General features: G+C 34.0%; 1 protein-coding gene across 1 annotated transcript in view; it reads right to left on the bottom strand.

Moving 5' to 3' along the window:
* Positions 1-19,591: 19,591 nt before the first annotated feature.
* The window catches only part of LOC142329100 (protein XRP2-like), a 29,222-nt gene continuing 22,831 nt past the window's right edge, over positions 19,592-25,982 (bottom strand). The window contains exon 7 of the mRNA XM_075373435.1: positions 19,592-19,788. Within this exon, the coding sequence (XP_075229550.1) occupies positions 19,675-19,788 (114 nt within the window). The 3' untranslated portion in view covers positions 19,592-19,674. The remainder of the gene's footprint in view (positions 19,789-25,982) is intronic.

The raw sequence follows: 25,982 nt of genomic DNA, 5'->3' as shown, positions 1-25,982 counted from the left end.
TACTTTCCTAAATTAGGATTTCTAAGGACTGAGTCAAAAGCCGGGTGATTTGGCTGTTCTTTGAGACGAGCAAAATAAGATAATAAAAGCTGGTCTCGTCTATTCCAAAATGATTGTTCACCACAGTCTACAAGTAAGCTCGCGACAGGGCTTGACTTAAACGTGCCTGTGGCAAGCCGAAGGAAAGCATGATGTACACCATCCAGCACGGTTTGACGAGCTGAAGAGTAGGCGAAACAACCATAATCTAAACGGGAACGAACAAAGGAATAGTAAAAACGTATCATACATGACCGATCGGCTCCCCAATTGGTGTTACTAAGGACTCGCATCATATCTAAAAGTTTAGAACATTTTGTTTTTAATTCTTTTATAAGTTTGACCCAGGTAAGACGGCTATCAAAAAACAAACCTAGAAACTTGACGTAAGGAGAGATAGCAATAAGCTCTCAGTTCAGAAAAACTTGCGGAATAGAAGGGTTTCGTGGCCGACAAAAGATTGCACATCTTGTTTTGTCGGATGAAAATGTGAAACCAGTAATCCTGGATCAAGCTTCAAGGTGAAATATAGTGTTCTGCAGTAGTGTCTCTGTTGTGGGTGTTGAACGTCTTGCAATGTAAATAGCAAAATAGAGAACATGAGGCAGGAGCCTGCACACAATTGGTAATACCGTTTATGGCTATAGAAAATAAGGTGGCACTTAATACACTACCTTCAGGCATTCCATTCTCTAAGATGACACTACTTGAGAGCGAATCGTCCGCAACGAAACGTTTGGTGATTTAAGAATCCTCGGATAAAGGCAAGCATATTGCCCTTGATTCCCCATTCCTTGAGGGTGTTAAGAATACCATGTCCCCAGGCAGTTTCGCACGCCTTTTGTATATCAAAGAAGATACCAACGAGGTGCTGGCGGTTTGGGAAAGCTTTTGTATGGCTGCTTCCATTGACACTAAATGGTCAATGGACTGTTCTGAAGATAGAAAACCATGTCTCTCCAAGTACCATGTAAGCCTGCGGTTTATCATTCTCTCCATTATTTTACACAAAACGCTTGTTAAAGAAATAGGGCGGTAGCTTGAGGGGTTGGTTCTGTCATGAACTATACTGGTATAATAAATGCTTCTGAGCATTCGGGTGGGAAGACTTGTTCGGAGAATAAACCATTGTAAATATTCAAAAGATGTTGTAGTGCCGAATTAGGAAGGTGTGAAAACATACAAAGGCGAATGTTTTCCGGTCCAGGGGAGGTGTCACGTGAGTTTTTAAGCGCGTGTAATAATTCCTTAAATACGAATGGAGTGTTTAATTCACCGACCGAATCACCAATGTTCAACGATAATACTTCTATCTGTATCTTGTACCTTTGAAAGTCGTTATTATACGATGAAGTGAGACACCGAGCGAAAAGATTTCGCTAAAGTATTTGCCACAGCCGAAGATGATGAAAGGAGTTTTCCTTCATCAATAAGACCGAGAATAGATTGTTTCGGTGACCCGAAAATTGCACGGATTTTTTTCCACACGGTAGACGTGGAAGTAGTGTTCACATAATTCGTACATGAACTCCTCTTAGCGTTCGAGAATACCCGACGGCATACCGCTCTAGCCCTGCGGTATAAATTTAGATCTTCAGCTGCAGGCCTACGATTAAATTTGCGTAGTGCCTGCCGTCGATTCCTAATAGTATACTTGCAATCATCATTCCTCAATGAAACGGAGGGACGTCCAGGATTATCCGATGTTTGTGGGATATATCTGTTGGCATTCCCAAGTATGACGGACGTAAAAGAGGAATATTAGTCAAGGATGTTCGCACAATCGTCAAACTGTGATTGGAAGGCTTTATGATATTCATTAAAATCCGCCTTTTCAACAATCCATCTCCGTGGCCTTCTTTTAACTTCGCGGCCTACACCGAAACCAATAATAATTGGTTTGTGATCACTGCCGTTTAAGTTATCACAAACAGACCAATTAAGATGAGGGAGTAAATTCGGTGAGCATATGTTGAGATCGATGTTAGATACAGTACCAGATGATAAAGACATGAATGTGTGTGATCCATTATTCAGTAGATAAAGGTCCACGTCTTGTCTCACTCCATTTATAATATTTCCTAGAGTGGAGCCCCAGGAAATATGGTGGGCATTGAAGTCTCCTACTATTAACGCTGGATATGGTATTTGCGTGAGGAGATTTGAGACATCTAGAGCACTGAACTAAAGTGTTCGGTGAGAGATACAGATTGCAGATTTGTAATTTGAAGGGGATAGAGACCTTTACTGCAACAGCAGGAATGAAAGTGGTTAGTGAATCCTTGTAGCTTACACCCCATTCTTCATGAAAATAGCCACTCTACTGTCTACTAGACAGTCGTATCTCTCACAAAAGTATCCTCTGAGTGTTATTGGGTCATGTTGTAGAAGATGAGTTTCTTGGAAACACATGATTAGTAGATCATGTACGTGCGCCAGAACTCCAATATCTTCAATGCGGGACCAAAGACCTCTAACATTCCACTGAATAATGTTCATAAGGGTAAAAAAATATAAATAAATTTAACTATATAAAGTTAGTTGTATGTAATTCGGTTTTTATTTTTTGTATTTTTTATTTTAGAGAACTCCGATGCCTTGGGGCGGGTGGTTTTTCAACCATATCCTCCAGTATATGAGGTGATGGCGGAGGGGATTTATTAGAATGGGATACCACAGTTGACATCCCAGAGGGGGTGGTTATGTGGGTTCCCTTTATGGTGAGCTTATTAGGTGGCTTATACCAGCTGTGATAGTCCCTGCCCGTACCGGTTAGATTTTGGGAGCAGGATATATACAGGATTACATATGGATCTCACTAACTGCGACGAAAGACTTTTTATTCATCTTTGTCAGCTCTGAAATAGTGGCTGTAAGTGAAGCAACTTGATCAGAAAGCATATGAACAAGTTTTTTAAGTTCATTGCAGGACCCGCACTGCTGATTACTAACATTTGTAGGAGTTTGTTTCGATGTAGCGGTGGCAAAAGATACATCAGGTTTAACCAGGTTCCGTGAGTTATATATTTTTTTATATTCTCTGGTTGGCAATCTCGGGAGTGGGCTGTGTGTGAACCACTGCAGTTCGCACATTTTTCACCTTCTTCGCAGTTAGTGTCATTGTGACCTTTAGCACATCGAGCACAGATCTCAGTTTTCGAGCAAGATGTTGTAGTGTGATCATATCCTTGGCATCTGAAACATCGTCGTGGGTTGGGTATGAATGGTCGTACCCGAACCAAGAGGTAACCCACTTTAATATTTTCTGGTGGAACAGGGAGATTGAATGTCAGTATAAGAGATGGTATCGGTTCTTCTGTTCTGCTCTGTTGTTTCATTATATGCTTCACTTCTATAATATCTTGAGCACAAAGTTCATCAGCAATTTTGTTTACATCCATTTCCAGAAGGTAGCGGCAAAAAATTACTACCCGGCTGGTATTTAGAGTCTTGTGGCATGTCGTATATGGCTGTGCCACCCATATTGCTGAGATGTAACAGGGAACGACTCTGCTCATCATTAAATGTGTCTATCAGAATTGTTCCGTCTCGTAATTTTTTTATGTTCTTCGGAGAACCAATACAACCGGTGACACATTTGTTAATCAGGAAAGGTGAGACCTTTTGAAGGGAGCCACTCTCCTGATTATTCCGAAGAACAAAAAGAATATTCTTATATTTGACATTACCTTTGTCTTCTGTAGTAACATTATCCTCAACAGATGAAGCTGACCACGGTTGCGTTTCGTAAGATGTCGCAACACCACAGAGTGTAAATGTAAGAGAAAATTGTGTTGGATGTTGTTGTGTAGTTGAGCAAATGTATATATGTTGTAATTTGTGTACTGTTCTTGGTGTACTAAACATGTATAGTGTAAAGTATTCTGCAACTCAGTGTGTAGTAGGAAGAAAGGCTGCAGAGGCTAGGCCTGTGGGGACGCCAACCCCCAAAGTCTTAAAGAATAAGACTCCCTGTCGGGGTAATCAATTTAATTGGTTCAAAACAAGTCAATATAGCTATTAATTTACTGCAAGTACTAGCCAACTGTATTTACTTTGCAGTTATAAACAACAATTACTTCCACCACTTTGGCTTTCCTCTTTATTATAATAGTTTTGTATTATTTAGACTTAAATTAAGAACCTATATAACCTCTTAATATGTAAAAAGAATAAATACCAGTAAATTCATTGACAGTTAATTCTCAATTTTTTATATCAAAAGCTTATACTTTTGGGCAACAATAAATTTGCAATATATTGTACAATAATATGGATTATCTAGAAAGTATGTTCTGCTTGAGCAAACATATTGCGTCTTTTGCTAGTTTGAATATGTACAAAATGCAGTGGTTCTTATTCAATGACAACACACAGATGCCAGTACACTGAGCTTTTATTTTGTGCACACGGCTGTAATTCAGTATTAAATAAGTATCAATTCTTAAATGATTTCATCAAGTGAGAAATAATATTTATAATAATCTGTGTTTTCAACACTAGAAATGTGTGATTTACATTTTTTGACACATTTATTAGATGTATGATGAGCATAATACAGCTTAAAGTGAACAACATTCTTTTGTGAATAACAAACAGGTATCTTCTATACACCTGACAGTGGAAAAAATTGTATAGAACAAACAATAAGCCCTGAGACTTAACAATAAGTTATAATTTTATCGTGAAACATTGAAAAACTACAATGTGCAATCAAAAGCAAAGGTGTGAGGGTTTGGTGATGACTCCTAATATTCTTTTACTCCAAAAATTGCTTGGCTGCACTGCCAGCTGTACATAAAATTTTATCATTTGGAAATGATAAAATACGATTTTATAGTTACTATTACAGGGTACCTAATAACTTCTGCATTGAAAGTTTTTATGCACATGAACTGCAAGTTGATTAATGTAGATAACAGATAGGGCTCTACAATGTATACAAACACAACCTGCCTTTAATAAATGGCTCATTTTTTCATGTTGAAAAAATAAAAATATCTGTCTAATATTATAAACATATAATTTGTTGTTTTCATTTTAACAGCAACAACCCTTAAAATTTGTGTTTCAAAAATATATGAGAATAATAATAAAAACAATTTTTTTCTATTTTAGTTTTGTTTAACCTCCGGGATCACCATTAGGCACTGCTTCAGAGGATGAGGTGAATGATTTGTAGCATGTGTGAAAATGCCATGCCCGACCGGGATTCAAACACGGGATCTCCGAATGAAAGGTTGAGATGCTTACCACTCGCACTGCAGAGGCTGGCAGTATTTTAACACTTACACACTTGCGTAAGACAAAAAATTATTCAATGTAGTTGCAAATGTTATATACCTTAAGCAATAAATTAATAAATTTATTGAAAAGATATTTGAAAAATGTATATGTTGATAAAGAACTAATAAGTGTGAATAAAAATTGAGAGTGAACTATTTTTTTTTTGGGGCTGAAATAAATTAATTTAAAACATCAAAATGTTTTTTAAAATTATTCAATACTTTTTATTAATGTAGTTGCATAAAAAAATAACAATATTTATTTATTTTGTGTGGGTTACTAATAAATTATGATAAGAAAACTTTATCTATATTTACACGAGGGATATTTTTTTCAAGGTCTGATTGGTCACGAAATAAAAAGCCGCGCAAAAGTCGGATGAACCTTTGCGCATATGTGTTGCGCAGCATCTCTAGTATGGCCTTCAATAATGCCGCGTCACTTTGTTTAGTTCTGAACACGCAGCTAGCATGTAAACAAGTCTACAACAATACATCTCCCACCAAGTGTGAAGTGCGTGCGGTAATTCGATTTCTTCAGGCTGAGGGGTGTAATGCAGCTGAAATTCATCAACGAATAAGTAATGTGTACGATGAAACTTCAATGAGCGACAGCAAAGTGCGACAATGGTGCTGGAACTTTAAAGCAGGACGTACAGATGTTCATGATGTAGGCGGACAGAGAAGGAAGCGAGTGTCAACCGATGATCTCGTTGAGCGAGTAGATGAGGCGATTTGAGAAAATCGTTGGTTCACAATTTCTGTATTGAGTGATTAGTTTCCTGAAATTTCAAGTTCAGCTCTCTACACCATTGTGAGTGAGAGACTTCAGTACCGCAAACTGTGTGCAAGATGGGTTCCCAAGATGCTGTCCGACCATCACAAATCAATGAGAATGGACACCTCCCTAACGTTTCTCCAGCGCTACCACAATGAAGGAGAAGATTTTTTGAACAAAATTGTCACAGGGAACGAGACATGGGTCCATTTTGAAACTGAAGAAACATAAGAACAATCCAAACGAGCTGCAGACCAGAGCTTCAGCCAAAAACATGGCTGAAAACACAGGCGGCTCCATTCTATGACGAGGGTATTGGAAAGTTGGTACCACACTACGACAAATGTCTAAATCGAAGTGGGGACTATGCAGAGAAATAGTGTAACTATGTAAGTACTTTGTACAAATAAAAAATTTTTTATTTTCACTGTGATTTTAATTTCGTGACCAATCATCAGACCTTGAAAAAAATGTAACCCTCGTAGCATTATTAAACTATTGTTGAAAAAATACAGTTTTTTTAAACAGAACTGCTTTAAAATATTTTAAAGCGTACTTGCTTAAAACAGCAAACTTAAAAGTACAGTTTCCAATGTGTGGATGTATCTCGGGTATGAACAGGGACAGCTGCAATAACACGCATGTGTACACACATTGTGGCATACACAAGCAATAAAACTATTCACATGCAATAAGAAAAAAATTTATTTTTTAAACAAAAACTAAATCATCTACTACTCGGTGACTAGAAAAGTATAAAAATTGGCATACACATTAAATAAAATATATGACTAGAAACAATAATCTAAAATGTATATTATAATTACTAACAGGTAAAATATGAATATAAACAAATAATACAAATCTATAACTAAAAAAGAAATAAATTACACAATTTACATTAATTTATCTATCTAAATTGAGATCGTGTATTACAGACTAACAATATTACTGAATTTATTTTTTTCTTCAAAAACTATTTGACTAGTTATTTACACACAAACTATTAATAATACAGTAGAAAGTGAGTTTTTAATTTTTGATTATTGCATGTGCATAATTTGAATATCAGTTTGACAACTGATCTGACCCAAACCAAAATACATTTAAAAAATATTAATTAGTATTAATGTACATAGGCAGCAAGAAAAAGGAACACTAAACCACGAGTTTTGCTATTTAACAGCAAATTTCTTTTAAAAAAAACTTTTAAGTAGCATATGATGCTAACAACAGACTTTTTCTAAAATAAATAAATTACGCATAAACAATATTTCAAAGTCTAAATCAACACAATATTAACTAAAGTACATCTTAAATTAGTTGGAACACAAAAAATGTTTTCATAATTTAATAAATATATTATAAAAACAATATATATAAATTATTTTAATGCATATTACAAAAAAAAAAAATATAATCAAAATCAACAATGAAACTAGTAGCATCAGAAAAAATCTCCTAAATAACTAGTATTAATTGCCAACCACAGGAACTTGAAATACTGCATAACGAGGAGATAAAATGGAAAACATGTTTTGTCACAAAAAACCAAAATAGAGTTAGGATGCCATTGTTTAATATGTTACAAATATTACTTTTAAAGCAGTAGTTAACATTAAAATAAATCTCTGGCTCATATTAAAAAGAATATTGAAATTCAGAGTTTCACGCAAAGCATATTTTGTCCACAGTAAATACCCATTCAAACAGTTTTTTGTCCATGCAACCAATAGGAATGCTGCAAACTGATATGTGACTTAAATTATGTTTGAGAGTGTTTTTACTTTAAATGTAAACCTCCTAGGAGAGCATTACTATTTGTTCCTTGTAAACATAACTAAATGTTTTTCATGTATAAAAATCAAGCCTAATGATATAAAAGCCTTTAAAGGCAGATTTTACGAAGTTCCAGATAAAGTCAGACAAGATAATCTTATCTCTCAGTTAGTTCATACTGTCCCTGTTGAACGACATAGGCCTAGGCCTAGCAACGATAACAAGAAGCAAAAGCCTGAAGGTGAGCACAAGTACAATGTAATTACTTAGTTCCCATATGTTTCAAATTATGGGAGTTGGGCAAACAAGGCTCAAAAATATTACTAAAAATTTACATTGTGGAAAGACGAGTCGATGAAAGGTGGGGTGGGGGTAGGACAAAGAATCTAAATGCCTTAAAGAAAGAAACTTTCAGGGATTTAAGGGATAAAGTCACATTGCAAGAGAAGCAAATCAAAACAAATCTATCTTGATAATGTGACCAGAGCATAAACGAAGTTCATAAAATGTATATTGAGTAATGTAGTGAAGATTTACATGTAAAGCCTTCCAAGTTTAGGCGAATATTTATAAGAGAATTTAATAAAGAATTATCTGCAGAAAACATGCAACTAATTGTGCAAAAAAGAGTGCATATGGAAAGAGCTAAGGCTTTTTACCAGTATTTGAAAGATGTGTTAAACTCTAAGATACAGCAAATACAACCCTCGTCTAAACATCCTAACGGAGAGGCTTATTATTCTCACCAAATAGGATTTTACAACCTATGTATCAAAAATTTAAAAACTACAGGTTGTTTTTTCTTTATGTACGGAAGAACAGGCAGGAAAGGGAAGTCTTTAACTGTCTTATGCCTCTCTTCAACCATTTTATAACAACTGACTGTAAGGGAAAGAAAATGCTTGAACTGTTTTATGATGGATATATTACACAAAAAAATAATAAAAACAATGTGCTTAGAAAGTTGTTCACTTTTTAGAAACTCATAATTCACATCTGTTGAATTAATAGTGTTATTTTTCCCAGTTAAAGGACACAGCTTTTTCTCTTTTTTCTGTGTCTTTGGCTAAGCAGAGAAACCTTTGAGTAAAAAACATATAATTTTGACAAGAGTACTATGAAATCTATGAGCAAATCGGGAAAGTGAAGAAGCTGGTAAAAGAATGAGACCTGCTTGATATCACAGTGTAAAAACATTTTACAAGGACATGGAGTCAATCAGTGAAATGAAAATAATAGTGATTCGACACCGAACCAAATAAGAAATAGAGATGAGCTTAACAAAGGGAAGAACAAATCCAAAACATTTGTATAAACTGTATTGGTACAAGGCTTAAAAACCCACAGATTAAAAGGAAATAAAAGATAAATTTGCATCTTTAAGGACGAAAGGGAAAAATAGGAAATGTTAAAACTAAAAAAGGTACCCCCCCTTATCATGTTGTGACAAAAGAAAACTGATATCAACAAATTGTTGAAAAAAATGTTCAGGGTGATTGGACTACATTATCTGATCCACGCCTTTCATGGTATAAAAATATAATTTTCCAGTCACCAATTGCAGATGCTCCCGATATATTATTGAATAAAGATATATTTTTGGAATAAGAGACAGAACTGTCTTGAAAGTGATATGTGTGACCTGCACATTTAAAGACTCTAGAATAAATTCAATTACATCAATCACTTTTACAAAAGATATTGTTAATTAATTAAGCTTACTATGTTTTATTATTAAATTAGATTTTTAACAATCAAAAAGTGTTTTGTCCACATCATTTCAATTCAAATTACACTTTGTCCAGAATTTTCATGCACACCTTACAGATATGAAGAAAACAATTTCTTCAATGAAGAAAATTTCATTTTTTACACAGTTGGCTTATCACAATATGAAGTTTTAAAATTTATATTTTGCCAATACTTAAACAAGAGGTGGCTTTTAAATTTTTTATTGCAGTTATGTTTTTTGCTTATACTGTAAAGTTGGATTTTTGTGACAAAACATGTTTTGCATTTTCCTCCTCAAATAGTCTTTAATATTTTTTCAATCAATAATACAATTTGATTTTTAATCTAACTGGGAATAGCAGCTCTTCTGTGAGTATTACATCACTTCCCAGAATTTTTTTATATGTTATTATTTTTTCTGTTATTCCAATGTGTATTAATTACAAGCTAGAATTACAATAAAAATCAGTAATGCCCATAAAAACTTAGTTAATGAATCCAAACAGTAAATGGCACTGAAAAGAGTTTAGTACTTGATCTACGCTATGGTGAGAATCAAGTTATTGAATATGGATATGACAAATAAATATGAAAAGCTAGATCAATTTGTATAAATTCATGATGAGTAATGTTAATGACTCAAGTAGCTACTCAATTGCTCAAGTTAACTTTACTTATCCTAAGTAAAAATTGATGTAAGTAAAAAAATACTTGCCTCACACCAAGTAGTATGAGTTGAGAGGATATTGTTTCATTGAACTTTTTGCTCATTCATTAAGTCCTGATAGTACTAAGGCAGGTTTTTTATACACAGTTATCACCTAAACTAATGGAGTAGTTTACAAAAATTTATTCAATTCAAGATCGTAATGTTTTGAATGAAAATGGAATATAAAAGAGTAAAATTCTGTTGGATTTTCTCTCCTTTGTAGATATTCAACATATCTATTCATTGTTTGAAAAAAGGAATTATAGGTATTTAGCTGTAAAGAAAAAGAATAAAAATTTATGGCAACTGCCAAACTTGTACAGACCAGGGAAATAATAAAACATGTTAATGGTTGATAAATTCAGCAGTGTTACTTTTACCAGCTCAAGTTTGTTTTCATTTTGCTTCATTTACTACTATCCGAGATGATATACGAGGGTAAATCAAATATAAGCGGGATTTTAATTAAAAAAAAATGTATTTATTGAAAAATAAAAGGCAAATATAATTATTTTTCTACACAGTATCCTGCTTTATAAATACATTTTTCCAGCAAGAAGGAAGGTTTTCTATCGCAGCATCAAAGAATGAAGCTGGTTACGTCAGGAGCCAATTGTGCACTAATCCCTTCATGCTCTCGTAATCTTCAAATCGTTGCCCTCCTAGAGCTTCTAACAAATGAAAATTGCAGCACAAACAAATGAAAATTGTGCATTTCTTCCAGTTTTGAGATCGTTAGAGCTGTAGTATGAGGCCTGGCATTGTTGTGGATAAGGATGGCCTCTCAAATCGATTAGTCTCGTCTTTTGCGGGGATATGCAGCCCTCACCTTGTTCAACAGCTCACAGTAGTAAGCAACATTGATTGTGCATTGCTCATGACCCCCGGATATGATGGTATCACAGTGGAACTTCTTGGTCGCACATTGCCCGTGATTGGTAGTCCTTTGACTAGGGTTTTCAATAGGCTGGGTTTTGCTGGTCACTTTCCAGCATGTTGGAAACGTGGTGTGCTGAAAATTCCTTTACAAAGGTGGCGACAAGGATCCTACGGTAAGTTCCTCTTACTGTCCTCTGACGCTCTTGCCTGTAGTAGGTAAGGTTTTCGAGAAGGTCTTGTACCTCCGCATTAGTAGTAGGTTAACTTCTAATCATATGCTGATGGACGACCAGTATGGTTTTCAACCTGGCAAGGGCACAGAGGATGCACTTCTTAGGATCATGGATTTGGCTTTGGCCAGCAGGTGCAAGTATGTACTTGGTGTCTTTTTGGTCATATCCAGGGGGTTCAACAACTTGTGGTGGCCCTCTGCCTTGTTTCAACTGCAACAGCGTGGTTGCACGCTAAATGATATCAGAACTCTCTCTAGTTACTTCAGCGACAGAACTGTCGCCCTTCGTGGCGGCAGTTTGGAGGTAGGAAAGATCATGTCTAAAAGTTGTCCAAAGGGCAGTGTTTTAGGTACAGTTGTTTGGGTTGTCGAGTTCAATTCTCTCATGCAATTGCGGATGCCCAGTGGCTGTCACATCATGGCTTATGCCAATGATGGGCTGCTGCTGGTCGACGGCAACTCGCGTGCCGAGATAGAGCTCAGAGTGACACAGGCACGTAAGGTATTAAGGTTGTGGAATCTTCAGCATAAGATGGTTTTCAGTGCAGAGAAAACCACTATGACGTTATTGAAGGGTTGCCTAGCTGCAACCCATCACCCGCAGGTTGTGATGGACGGCCTTTCAATTAGGTATGTTACCGTTTACAAGTATCTGGGTGTTACCCTTGATGAGAGGGTTCTGTTCAAGCAGCACCTCCAGTTTGTAACGAAGAAGGCCATCGATCCTTTCTTCGGTATCCGTAGTCATCCATCCTGATTGGGGGTTGAATTATTGTACCATGCGCATTCTTTACAAAGGTGTCTGTGAGGCCATAATGTTGTACACTGCACCTATCTGGGCTCATCGTTTACAATTCCAATATTATAGGGATATTCTTTTGCAAACCCAGCATCTTTTTTTGTTAGCTGTTGTCAGTGGCTACAGAACTGTTTCATGCGAGGCAGTGACTGTGATCGCCGGCGTAAAACCAATTGACATTTTGGCTACGGAACGTGGCCAGCAGTATGTTTGCAAGAAGGGAGGCCTTCTTCTACTATCAGGGCGTATGCGAGAAATTGAATACTGAGGTTTTGACTCTCGGCAAGCTAGGTGGAACGATTCTTCTACTGGTCGATACACACATGGTATTTTTTCATATGTTAGGGAGTTGTAAGCAATTAGCTGGGTTTCCCCAATCGGCATATTACTCAATTTCTTTTGGGACATTGAGATTTTAGGGATAGTTTAGCTAGCTTTAGGTTGGTTGACTCCGGCTTGTAGGGCCGATGACACGGTGGACCATGTCCTGTATGACTGTCCCCGGTATGAAGCTGAGCGTACCAGAGTTATTAGGAAACTTGAGAGAATAAACTTCTTCTTTGATCTGCGAGTCAACTGGAGGACTCACAGAGATTGGGCAATTGTTGCTGGCTTCCTTTGATTCCTTGCCCTGCACAGACAGCCAAGGGGATCTAGTAGAGTAGGAACCTGGGTGCTAGGGTCTGCCTGGACAGTTTGAAGGTAGGCACTTTGGCAGCGAACCATAGTTAGTTAGACAAGAGGCATTATAATTGTAAAAGCTGTCAGCGGAATTGAGACTGCACTGGCGATGAGCATGGGATACCATGCAGCCGTGAGGTGTAGCGGTGTTTTGACAAGGTCAGGTTAAAATGAGCAAATAACACTGTTAACAGGGTGGCAACTGCACTGCCGAGGGAATGGGATACTATGCAGCCGTGAGGTGTAGCGACATCTTGACAATGGTTTATGAGGTGAATGTCACGCGGGACTCTGCGATGGAGCCGAGTGGGAGTAGGAGGTCTGTCCACCTCTCCCTAGTGGACCAGACCAGAGTCCATAATTTAATTTCACCTAAGTCTGGGGTTTGAACTGAAGTTGAGTTCAGTAAGGGAAACTAGGACTAAATTTTGTTGTTGCGATTAACATCTTTGGTGGTATGTTGTGTTTAATTTGCCTCGATTTACAGGACATTCATGAAATTGGCAAATAATAAGTAGAACTAGGTGCGGGGTTCGTGCTTCCGTGAACTCTGTTAGCTAGTTCAGAGGAATATGATATAGGACATTCAAGATGTCCGGATGAGGCCTACAGTGAAGGCAAAAGGTGAGTTAATAAATCACCAATGCAAATGTCTACCGAGGCATTTACATCGGTGGCATCCCAATGAGGCCAGGCTTATTACTATGAGATAAAAAGTCAGAAGGCGATAGACAATTCCCGTTAAAAGTCCAACAGGGCTATGAATGGTGGGTGGGGGTGGTTTGGCGTCCAGAATTCACTAGGCAGGTGCTTTCCCTACAGGGTTGGGATGTGCAATGCTCATGAAAAAAATTAATGAGCAAAATGCCTTGCCGATAAAAAAAAAACAGTTTAAAACCTTGCCAGCTGATAGCAAAGTCTTGGCTTTCACTGGGGCTACCTCCCCTTTCCACTGCCAGTCCATACTGGCTTGTTTCAACTGGGGAGTGTAGTGGAGGACCCATGTTTCATCACAAATGATGATACGACTCAAAAATGCATCACCGTTTTTTGCAGACCTCGCTGTTAAGCCTCTGATGACAGACCTACAAACATTTCAACTTCTGATCTGCAGTCAAAAGGCAAGGGACCCATCTGGCACACACTTTATGGAACTGTAGGTGATTTGTTATAATCACTTGACAGCTCCCGTAACTTATTCTGACCTGTTCTGCAAATTCGAATACTCTCACCTGTTGATCTATGTTGGTCTTCTAGAATGTCTCAAACCACACAAACGTTTTTGTCTGTAACGCTGGTCCAAGGACAGTGATCATGTTCCTGATTTTCCACTCATTCTCTTCCTTCCTTGAATTCTTTGCCAAGGAAACACAGTAGTCCTTGACAATGTTTAGTCCCTGAACTGCGGAGTCTCTCCAGAAAATTTCTGTTGCTTGAACTCCTTCACGAGCAAAAAATGTTATAATTATACATTGTGTAGTGGAGAGGTGCATCTGTTGCTCCGAAATCGTAAGCGTTATTGACGAATTGGTTGGGAGTGTGGAATGGCCAGTTCTCCCCATTGCTAATCACCCCACCCAAGCATACTAAAAGTGCAGGCTGGTCCTACCAACCATAGACACTAAGGAAAAAATCCTGTTTATATTTTGATTTACCCTAGTATTTACAAAGTAATTATTTTAATAATTTCTGTCTGGTTGTGTTGAGAAATGTATTCAATTTAATAAATTAATTTTTTCTCTGGAACAAGCCAATAATGAAACACATGTTAATACAATTTGCATGAATATAGTTAAACAGTCTATTATAATTAATTTTCTACCAACAATTTATGAATTCACAAAAAAAAAACAATCTTTAATAATAATATTGTAACAAGACCGGTATAACAGACCTCAGTAATGGTTTCCTGCCAATTAAGAAGAAAGAAGTAGAAAATATAATAATGGGAGAATCCAGAAAAGGGGCTGAAATAAACCCTTTCAGTAAAGCCAACAGGTTTGTTTAATAATTGTCCTTTGTAATACTGCCAGCTGACACCCCTAAACATGTAACAATTTTAAATTCTGACCTAAATTTACAATTAAATTAAACTGGGTTACGTAAATTTGTGAATTCATTTGTATTTTATTTTATGTTAAATTGTTTTGTTATATGGATTTTTTTTAATATGTCGATGGATGTTATATTTGTTAAAACGTAAAAGTTAAATTAATAGCAGCATGATTTTCATTTATTAAATTTTTTCTTAAAATAGATTTTAAGAAACATGACATCTGCTGGAAAAATGTACTAACTATACAAAGAGAGTTACGTTTGTGTGAATACACATACTCACACAGATGTGGACAATTTGGAGAAATAGTGGTGGGGAGACTATCTCTCAGATCTCATTGTAACACTCTCTTGCAGACTCTTCTCACAGACTGACCATTAACTGGTCTTCCCTGGAGTATTTATACTCTTATCCTGTTTACCTCTCTCTTTTTCCTGTTTAGCCTACGGTAACTACCGTTTAGATAATACTTCAGAGGATAAATGAGGATGATATGTATGAGTGTAAATGAAGTGTAGTCTTGTACATTCTCAGTTCGACCATTCCTGAGATGTGTGGTTAATTGAAACCCAACCACCAAAGAACACCGGTATCCATGATCTAGTATTCAAATCCGAGTAAAATAACTGGCTTTACTAGGACTTGAACGCTGGAACACTGCTTCCAAATCAGCTGATTTGGGAAGATGCGTTCACCACTAGACCAACCCGGTGGGTATATCCTGTTTACCTGCAGAACCAGACCCAACTTGAAGCATAAGAATGATTGTCGGCCCTCACATTTTCCCATGAAATTCCTACCCTGGTTAATAACCCTTTTTAAGATGGGAACATCTCGTTGTAAGTTTCAGGTTTGTTATCATTTACCAAATTGTAAACTTTTTAAAAAACATCAACAACAATAGTACAATATTTAATAGACATAACAATAGACAAAAGAAAACTTGTACGAGACAGATGTTCAAAGTGCCACCATTAGAAATGACACAAGTCTACTTTTCTTCCAAGAGATAGTCCTACCTGCACAAAAATTCCTAGCGTATTCCTTATTTGATTAAATCCAATTTTGGTTCTCAGATTTAGGTCTTCAATACTAAGGAATAAAGTAGTAGAATAAACAACATTTTTTTTAAATGACATTTAAATGGTAGAAGCCAAGAGTGTTTAAATCAGGTGATCTGACAGACCACAATACTGGCATATTGCAACCTATCCATTTTTCAGGAAATGTTCATACAGATGATTGTTACCACCTGTTTGATATGTGCCGAAGCACCATCATGGTAAAACTACATATTTTCTCTTATTTCCCATAAGAGGTAGGGTGTTCCAACAAATCTGGAAGATTTTCTTACAAATAGTTGAGATAATTTTCTCCAACTTAGTTGATTTGGTAGAACCAACAGGCCCAACAGATAGTTATTAACAATAAATGCCCATATGTTTTTGGAAAATTATTGTTCATAGTTGCTTTGGTAAAAATTATGAGGCTTCTCCTCACTCCAAAAATGCTGGTTGTGAAGGTTTACAATACCATTCCTACTGAAAAAAGTTTCTTCTTTGAACAGAATGCTGGCAGAAAAGGGTTCTTTTATAATTTTTCTTTGAAACCAGTTAGAGTCAGATAGAAGAGGAGATGAAATCTGATAAAAAATTACATCATATTCTCTCTATGAAATTTGACAATAGATTTTCAAAACTAAGGTATCACTTTGTTCACAATAAAATGTTTAACATTTTTTTGCAAAAAATGTAATATGATAAAACTAAGGATTACCAAGATATAAAGGAATGAAAAATTGACATGGCCACGATTTTGAAATTTGTAAATATGTCTACAATGTAAGTTTGTATTTATTAGACAACTTTGGTATAAATGTGTATATCAAATATTATTATTATTCCTTAATCTGATCTTGAGATATAAATTTTCCATTAATAAATATAAAATGGCAAATAAAAGGAGAAGGAAGAGAGATTGACAATTTTTGTTCATTTTGACATATACAATCTGAAAATGTATAGTCAGCCTACCATTTCATGTACATCCAGTATATTTTGTTGCTATCTATTTACACTTTGATAAATCTGCTGCATACTTTATTGTTTGCATTAACTCATGGAACCCACAAAGCAAAATTTCTGGGTTTTAAGGAAAAATTATATTAAATACATTTATTTATAATTTCTTAATAATTTCCTAACAAAATAATTGATTTCTATACTTTATAATAGAAACTAATCTGTATTTAAGTATATTTATTTTTTCTCTATAGGAGTATATTTAAAGGCTCTAATTAATTAATCAATAATACATTTTGTGTTGCCTCCAAATCACCCCTTACAGCCACCCTGACTTCCACAAAAGATTACCTACTCTAAACAAGGAAGCAGAGTGACCTGAGTAGAAGCAAGTGCAGTAGGACAGTTGAAGACCTTAAAGAGTTACACTTGACCTATTGGGAAAGGGATATTAGCAACAAAATTATTCTAGAAAAAAGAAAATTCTAAAAAAGCCAGAAAAACACTAACCTAAAAGACAAAAAAATAATGAAAAATAAATTATTCCAATTTCTTTAAAAAATTTTGTCAAGCAGCCTCCTCTTGAATTCATTGAGTCATGAATTAAATATATCCATTTCACTCTGTCTACATATATTATCAAAATTTTAGATACATTTCTCAAGTGGATTCAGCCTTTCAGTATCTTCAAAAGTAGAAGTCACTTCTCTAACATTTATGTTTGAGATTCGAATTCCAATCTTTAAAATATCGATATTGTCATAATTGTTAAAACATTTTAGTATAAACATTATGTTATTTGCAACCCTTCTCTTTTGTACAGTGAAGATGTCCATCATTTGGCAATCTTCTTCATACAATGGATTCCTTTCATACAGACCTCACCAACGCAGTGTCAATAGCGATCATCTCTGAACTGCTTCTATGTTATTTTAGTGTAGTCACAATTGCAATTACACACTGTGGAGTAATACTCCAGCATGGGTCTGCCAATGGTTTTATATAATCTCAGTACAGTATCTGCAGTGCAAAATCGTCTTGCCATCCAAAGAAGCAGTCCTAAATTTCTTCTGGTCTAAGAGACAATGTTATCAACGTGGCCCGTGAATAAAAATTTGTTATCAAAAAGCACACTCAGATCGCATATACTGGTCACTCTTCTATCATTTTCACTAGTAATCAAGTACTCATATTTAACAATCAGCGTCTTTCTAAAGTACGTCATTAAACTATTTTATCGAGGTTTAAGGGCATCTTGTTCTCAATCAATGTAGCCGTCAAATCTATATCTTCCTGTAATATTTTCTTGTTTGTAGCATTATTCAAGCTACTGTAAATCTTAATGTCATTAGCAAAAAAAGAATATTATTAATACTCATGATTATGTCACTGATAAATAACATAAAAAACAAAGGTCCTAAATTAGACTCTGCAGGACTCCAGAGGTAGCACTACATTCATCATATCTCTCCAGCCGCCTTGATTCCAAACTTTCTACTTTCCAACTAAGATCTTATGCATTCTAGCATTTTATCAGCAATTTTAAGAATTTATCAGCAAGTTTTCTCTAAGAAATATGCAGAACTGTATCAAAGGTCTTACAGAAATCAAAATAAAACTGTGTCTACCTGTTTTCTGTTTTTAAGTTCAAGGGCAAAAAATAAGAACCGATTCAAATTATAGTAAACCTTTTCCATAAATCCATATTGTCTGTTATCAATGACACCACTGAGTTTGTCATACAAAAGTCTGATGATAATCGCATATTTTACATGTAATGCACAGTACAGATACAGGACGATAATTATTACGACAGTGCAAATCACCTTTCCTCACGAAAAGAAAAACTACTGCTAATTTCCAACTTTCTGGAAAGATACCGTTTACTAAACTCCTATTACAAATAAGTGTAAGAACAGGTGCTATTAGCCCACATAAACCTTTAATTATATAAGGCAGAATATTATTATAAGGCGGCTAAAAGCAGTTTAAACTCGTCAATTGCCTTAATCATATCATCAACATTGACTTTACAAAATCATAGAAACTAGCCTAAATTTTATAAAAAAATATATATATAATTCCCCCTCCCTAAAAAAAATAAATAAAAATGTAATTACTAACTTATAATGAAATAAACTATACCATTAATAAATAATGAAACATAATAAATACCACATGTACATGAACATAGATCTATAAAATTAACCAAACTATTGTTTAATTTTTTTAAATAAAACATGACACCAATACAGTCTTCCTTTATTCTTCCATAAAAAAAAATCAATGTGCTATTTTTATCACACCATGATTTTGTATGGTGTGATATATTTTTTTTTCCTGTATGGTAATATTTACCATGTAGTGATATTATTTTCTGGATATACATGCATTAAAATCTTACATGTAACAGTAATTTATGAAAACTGTCATCACAAAATAATTTTCATCAAATTCAGTAAAGGTATCTGATTATTTTATTACTGTACCAGTGGTATTTATTTTATTTATCTACTTAATTATAAAATACTTTTAAAAACAGTAGAAACTTGTTAGTGTTATAATGACAATCACAAATGTTAAAGTATGTTTACAGGCACTTGTGTACATATAAAAAGTGAATAAAAATTTTTGAATGAAATGCAAGCTACTTAGTTAAAAGTTAATGCCTACTAATAATATTATTTAAAATGAAATGTGCATGTTTGAGATGTTAAGAAATACATTAATTTGCTTCCTTAATATACTTTTATCATCAGAAATGTACATCATTGAATCTGCAGAACAAGCCAGTTCATTCTGTAAAAAAAGAAGCAAAAGGATAAATAATCAACAGATTTTTCAGTATCAATCCAGCTGATCTATACAGACTTAGTTAAAAATCCATAAAAAGCTACAAACATATAACGAAATAATATAGCATAGCTCATAACACTTTAACTAAAAACAGCAGTACATAACTATTACATAAAATAAAAATAAATAAATCTACCTGAATTAGAATTATTAAAACAAAATTTAATAAGACATGCTCCGCTACTACACAAATTAAACAATGAATTCAGTAAAGAAAAAACCCAGCCATAATAAATTTTAAAATAATCAGCACCCTTGGATAAGTCCAATTACCGCAGAAAGTAGTTTATACTGTTGCTTAATGAAAATGAATGTTGTTATTTCATGTTGAATGAATAATTTTGAAATAGAAAGTAGTTTCATAAAAAATATAAACTGTAATGATACTCACTGACCTATTGCATTTGCACAGATTAGGTTTACTTTGTCACATTCTGTAATTATTTTCATACTAATGGAAATGACAGCTGATCAAAATAACTGTTGTTCAAACCCAACTTCAAAATTATAGTACTTACAACGGTAACAATGAAAAAACTTCAGATCTGATTTCTTAAATAGATTATCTGCATTCTTCAAACACACTTACCTTTATATATTTATCAGAATGTAATTTGTAAGTATGTTACTAAGAAATATTTAAGTACTTAAAATTCAAGAACCACTAGGCTGATAAGAACTGTATATTTACATTTGTAAATTTCAATAAGATTATTCAGATCATCTATTTGATGATCTGGATCTGGATCTCACTGAAATTTGAGAACAGTTTTAAGTGTAAATTTATGCAAGAAAATGTAAAAATGTTTTGAGTTGCTGATAAATAAAATATTGTAAGAGATACTTTAGCAATTTTAAAAAAAATTAATATTATTTTGATATTTAATTTACCAAATTCAGGTAGACTGTTTACAAGATATCAGGAATTTAATAAAAATCTGTACTACACTATGATTTTTATGATTAGACTAGTGATGCAATTTTTTGGAATGAGCATTATATATGTACATAATTAAAGTACATCTGTAAATAATTGAAAATATACATTTTATTTAGATGTTACTTTTTCAAATACATTCAAAACTAAAAGGAGCTTTTCCTTCATTGGCTTGATTTATTTCAGTAGTGTCCATTATTTTAACGGAATTTTGATAAAATGAACTAACCATGTGGTATATCAAATTTTGGTTGTTTGGACTAACATGAAGTAATTTTCACGCCAAAGTTGATGGTATAATGAACTAAGCCATATCTTGTTACCTCCAGATTTTATAAAGAATGTAGATATGACCAACCTTAAAAACCAAAATACTGTATTTAGTAAAGCGGTCTGAGTACCATTACTCTTTATTGGACTAATCTATATTATAATGGGCTATCCACTAGCGAAAATAATTAGCTGGTCAATAGTTAATATTAAGTAAACATGAAACAGTAAAGTGGACAAACCTATCTTGAGCTACTTGCTTGCCACATATTCCTTCTATTAAAAAAAATGATTGTTATGGACTAACCAAACTAAGTTTGGCAGCACTTTCCTTCCAATTTACCGTATGTTCCCATGTAGTTTTAGTGCTTATTACGTTATCTTTCTGTTAACTGTGTTGCGTTTGTTCAGTTAAATTTATTGCTAGTGTTGTGCTTTGTTTTCTTAAAAAATGGATGAAGATATGATTATGGAAATCCTTGATTTTTCTGACAACTCAGATGATGACCCGGTCTATGTTCCTGAAATGGATGATTAATCAAACTCAAATAAGGTAAATCAACATTATATTATTTCACAGGAAGAGGCAAGTATTACAAATTTAAAACCAAGAGAATAACATTGCTAATTTCAGAGATTTCTGGGAAAGATCAGACCATCTATCTAGTTTAAGCGAAGAAAAAATCAGAAAAATGGTAGAAAGAGTACAAAAATGGAGCCAAGAGAAGAGGAAAAATGCTAGAATGCATGGAGAAGAATATGAAACAAAAAAAATTGTCTAAAAGAAGTCTTGCTGCCTACAAAACTGCAACAGTCCTCTCAAATGAAATTAAAAAATTAATAATGATACAAGAAAAAATGTATTTCATGCTTTTTACAACTTAAATTAACTTTACAAGTTTCAGCCAGGGGGACTGATAGGGTTTTGAAACGAGCTCATCCGGATGGAATTTCATTCTGAATGAGAGGTCGTCACCCTCCACCTAATAAAACAGCAAATGAAAGACTTGAATTTGCTGCAAATTTCATTAATTCATTTTCTTACATTCAAATCACACCCCACTAAAACAAAAAACCAACAAAACCTTCTTTGTTTCTAGATTGTGACCGGCTAAGGTGTACAAGGCTGTACAATAAACATTGTACTGAAAAAATGCAACAACCTTTATCGGATTAAAAAACAAATTAATATTGCATTTAATCGACTCAGAAAAATACTGCCAAACACATGATTTTTAAAATATAAAACAGCCCATGCTGCAGACAATAAATTTAAACAAAAATTAACTGTGAACTTGAAAGTGAAAATTGGCTTGAATAAATATACTAATTCTATGGCCTCAGCTACCAATAAAGGAAGAACAACTACTGTTTTTACTTTTGATTTGATGAAGACATTGCCAATACCTCTTCTAACCAAAGGAATGTTGTATTACAAAAGACAAACATGGGCTATTGTTTAAATGTTCATGACTAAATAAAGTATGTTTTGTACCTCTGGAATGAAACTCAAGCATCCAGAGGTTCTTGTGAGATTTCCTCTGGTCTATTAAAATATTTAAGATCAATAGGACTCCATAAAAAAGTTGTGTGTTGGAGTGAAGCCTGCAGAAACAAAATATTTTTATTGCATTTTTGTGACTCTTGTTACAAATCCAGTTTTTAATGTTAAAAAAATCACATAAATTTTTGTAACTGTGATGGCATCATTAAAAAAGCTAAACCAAATTGAGGAGTCCAGTTTTCAAGTCAAGTTGAAAATGATAGAAGAGCCTAACCTGGATCAAACTTTTTATAGCCGAGATGAAATTGAGTGACTTTAAGGATATTAAGATCCTAAAGATCCACATTATACACTGAAAAAAAAATACACAAGGTAATAAAATAACTGCTTCAAAATATTGAACCTTTAATTTATGCCTTATGTGTCCAAAAACAGTTTTTGGTTTTCCTTAAAAGCAGTACAATGACTTGCAAAGTCTGCTAGAATTTATTCCACCAGCATAACAATAATTTTATAAGAACTTTACAGCTTCAGAAAATATCACAGAAAATGTGATTCTTGATAGATGAAAACAATAATGAATAGTACAAGTTTCATAAAAGAAAACAATCTTGGACTATTTTTACTATATTACAATATCTTTGCTATTCAAATAATTTTTATTTTCTATAAAGTTTTATCATTTTCTATTATCATTATTATTAAAAGGGGAGAAGCAGACGCCATCACCATAAAAATATTATTATTATTACTGTTATCATTAAAGTATTATTATTATATAAATTATATAACAATAGGGAACAAGCATCTTGTTCAGATCAAGCATCTGCTTGATCTGATTTTGCATCTGTTTGTGAAGCCAAAATAAAATTGTAATTTTTTTAATTTAATCATCAAATTATGACATTGTACATTTGTTTTCATTGTATTTCGTTTTGTTGTCTTTGTATACTATTATTTTATTTTTTTTTATAAATGAGTTTGAAAATAAATAGGCCTAAAATAAAAACTACTTCAAAATTACAATCGAGTACTGAAAACTGTGGCTAGCAATTTCTTTTTTTTTTTATCTTAAAATTTTTAGTATAATGGACTAAGCCTTCATAGCTTGGATTAATATGGAAGAACGGATCAACTGAATTATAAAATGAACTAACCAGTTATACCATATATACAGTAAAACAAATTTTTGATTTTGAAAAATCATCCGGCCCAAATGAGAAAGAAAAAACAAATCTATTTAAAAGAATTTTACAATATTTTAGCTAAAATATATTAAACTTACAATTCAGTCAGAATTTTCTATTGGCTCTAGACTTTACCCTCTTGTAAAACCAGTTGGTTTTACCACCCATTGGCCCTTGGAACCACTGGCTCTTCTCAAAACCAGTCTAAAGGGTTAGTTTACGTTACCAAAATTCCATTCATTTCAGTTTTGAAATGAATTTTACTGTTACTATGGAATTACACACATGGAATTTTTAACAACAATTGCTATTTCTTGAAATATTTACCTGCAAACCAGTCTCCTCTTGATGAAAAAAATTGATTTTTTTTTTTTTTTTTTTAATATCACTACATAATCTTGAAGCTGCGCGTTGGACATGGAAATGGAATTTTGTAGCATATGAAAAATGCAAGGATATGAACCTGGGACCTTCAGATGAAAGGCTGAGATGCTACCATTCCATCATGAAGATCGGCAGAAAATATAAATACATAAAATCTACAACCCTTTTCAACAAAATATATTTTTTTGAAATTTATAAGATCAAGATAAAAAATAAAACATTTCAAGTTTTACATAAACATTTTTGAAATTTCAAACAGTGGTTCTTCCTTCATCTTGTGATTTTGATTTATATATTGCAGATAAATTCTGGCACTAGATTTCAAGGTTAAGAAAATGTGAAACAATTTTTGTACAAAATATTTTTAAAATCTTGAAGGAGGATGTGCTTCCAAATAAAAACTTAACTGCAAAAATACAGTGAGTGATAAAAAAATATTCAGACTGTACAAAAATGTGATAAGATAGAAAGCAATTTGTCAGTCTGACCTTGGTTCACCGATTGTGCATTTGCTGTAATTCATATCTTCTGCAACTACCAAGGGAGTCCTGGACAAACTGTTTTTAGCTCAATTAGATACTATGACAAACCAAATATTGACTTGGAATGGGTGGTGTTCCTTTACAAAGCCTGAAATTGTTCTAAAGCAATTCTTTAACATCTGCAAGAAAAGTAATTTCTGCTACAAGATATTTTTAAAGTGGTTAATACGAAATCATAGATCAATAATAATATGGTACTTCAATTCTGGGTAAAAGTGCCTTGATCTTTTCACCTCCTTTGGGGTTGTCAGATGAATGGGAACCTGCCGTTTGGCTGCCTAAAAGAGCCTAGAAGTTATCCCCTGGAATGAATTGTTTGCTTCATGTTGCAATTACTTCTAGTTGTTCTTTTCATTCATTTACTTCTTTTTTGCTATCCTTAATCCAATCCTATCTTCCCTATTCAGGCTCTGAGTCTAAATAGACTTCCACAAGGTCCTTGTGGGAGGCCGAGAATTATAAAGACAGTGTATCGTTTGCATGATCTATTAGAAGCATACACAATAAGCATAATGCCTTGTGTTCTGAATGGGTAAGGTGGGCCTCCTAATCCCTTTTAAAATGTAAATACAATATCTCCTGTACTCGTTCAATTTCCTGACATTAGCATTACATTCTTACATATTACAATAGATAATTTTTTCAAAAGAATAGATATCATTTATTTATGAAGAAAATTAGTAGTAAGTTTCTATGGCATAAAAGAAAATATTTATTGTGAATTTGTTTCTGAAGGAAATTTTTATTAGTGTTCTGAAGCAGGCAGTTCCTCTGTCAGAGCCAACTGGCCAGGCAATAGTAATTTAGGAAGTTTTGAGCAAAAGATGATTGTGTTCTTAATTATCGAACCTATTAACCAGATTTGTACCCATGCAATTATTTCTCGTTTCCAAAATTAAGTTACATCTGAAAGGGTGTCTTTCATTATTACTATTATTATCTTTTATGATCATGTAGGATCACTTTAGCCAGTCTAATATCCAAGTTTCTTCAATGGGACTGGTTTGGACCTTGTGGTCCTCCCAGTATTTTTTCATACATCCCAATCTCCATACCCTTTCTAGTGTTGAAAATGTTCATGTTGTGAATGAGTTTTTTCTTGCAAGTGCATTCTGTCTTGGGTTTTTTGAATCAAGATTGTACTGTACTAGCTGTTTCAGAAGTCTTAAATCTTTCATCCTCATGATATGTCCAAAGAATCCTAGTCTCCACTTACGCGTGATATCAGTGATGGTTTTAACATTTAGTACAAAACCTTTTGGGTGCAATTCACCACTGTCTATCTTTCTAGTACTTTATATTGATACAGGTTC

The sequence above is a fragment of the Lycorma delicatula genome, chromosome 8, assembly GCF_047948215.1.
Source record: "Lycorma delicatula isolate Av1 chromosome 8, ASM4794821v1, whole genome shotgun sequence".
Classification (NCBI taxonomy): domain Eukaryota; kingdom Metazoa; phylum Arthropoda; class Insecta; order Hemiptera; family Fulgoridae; genus Lycorma; species Lycorma delicatula.
The sequence above is the reverse complement of the archived record's forward strand: the minus strand, read 5'-3'. Positions and strand labels throughout refer to the sequence as shown.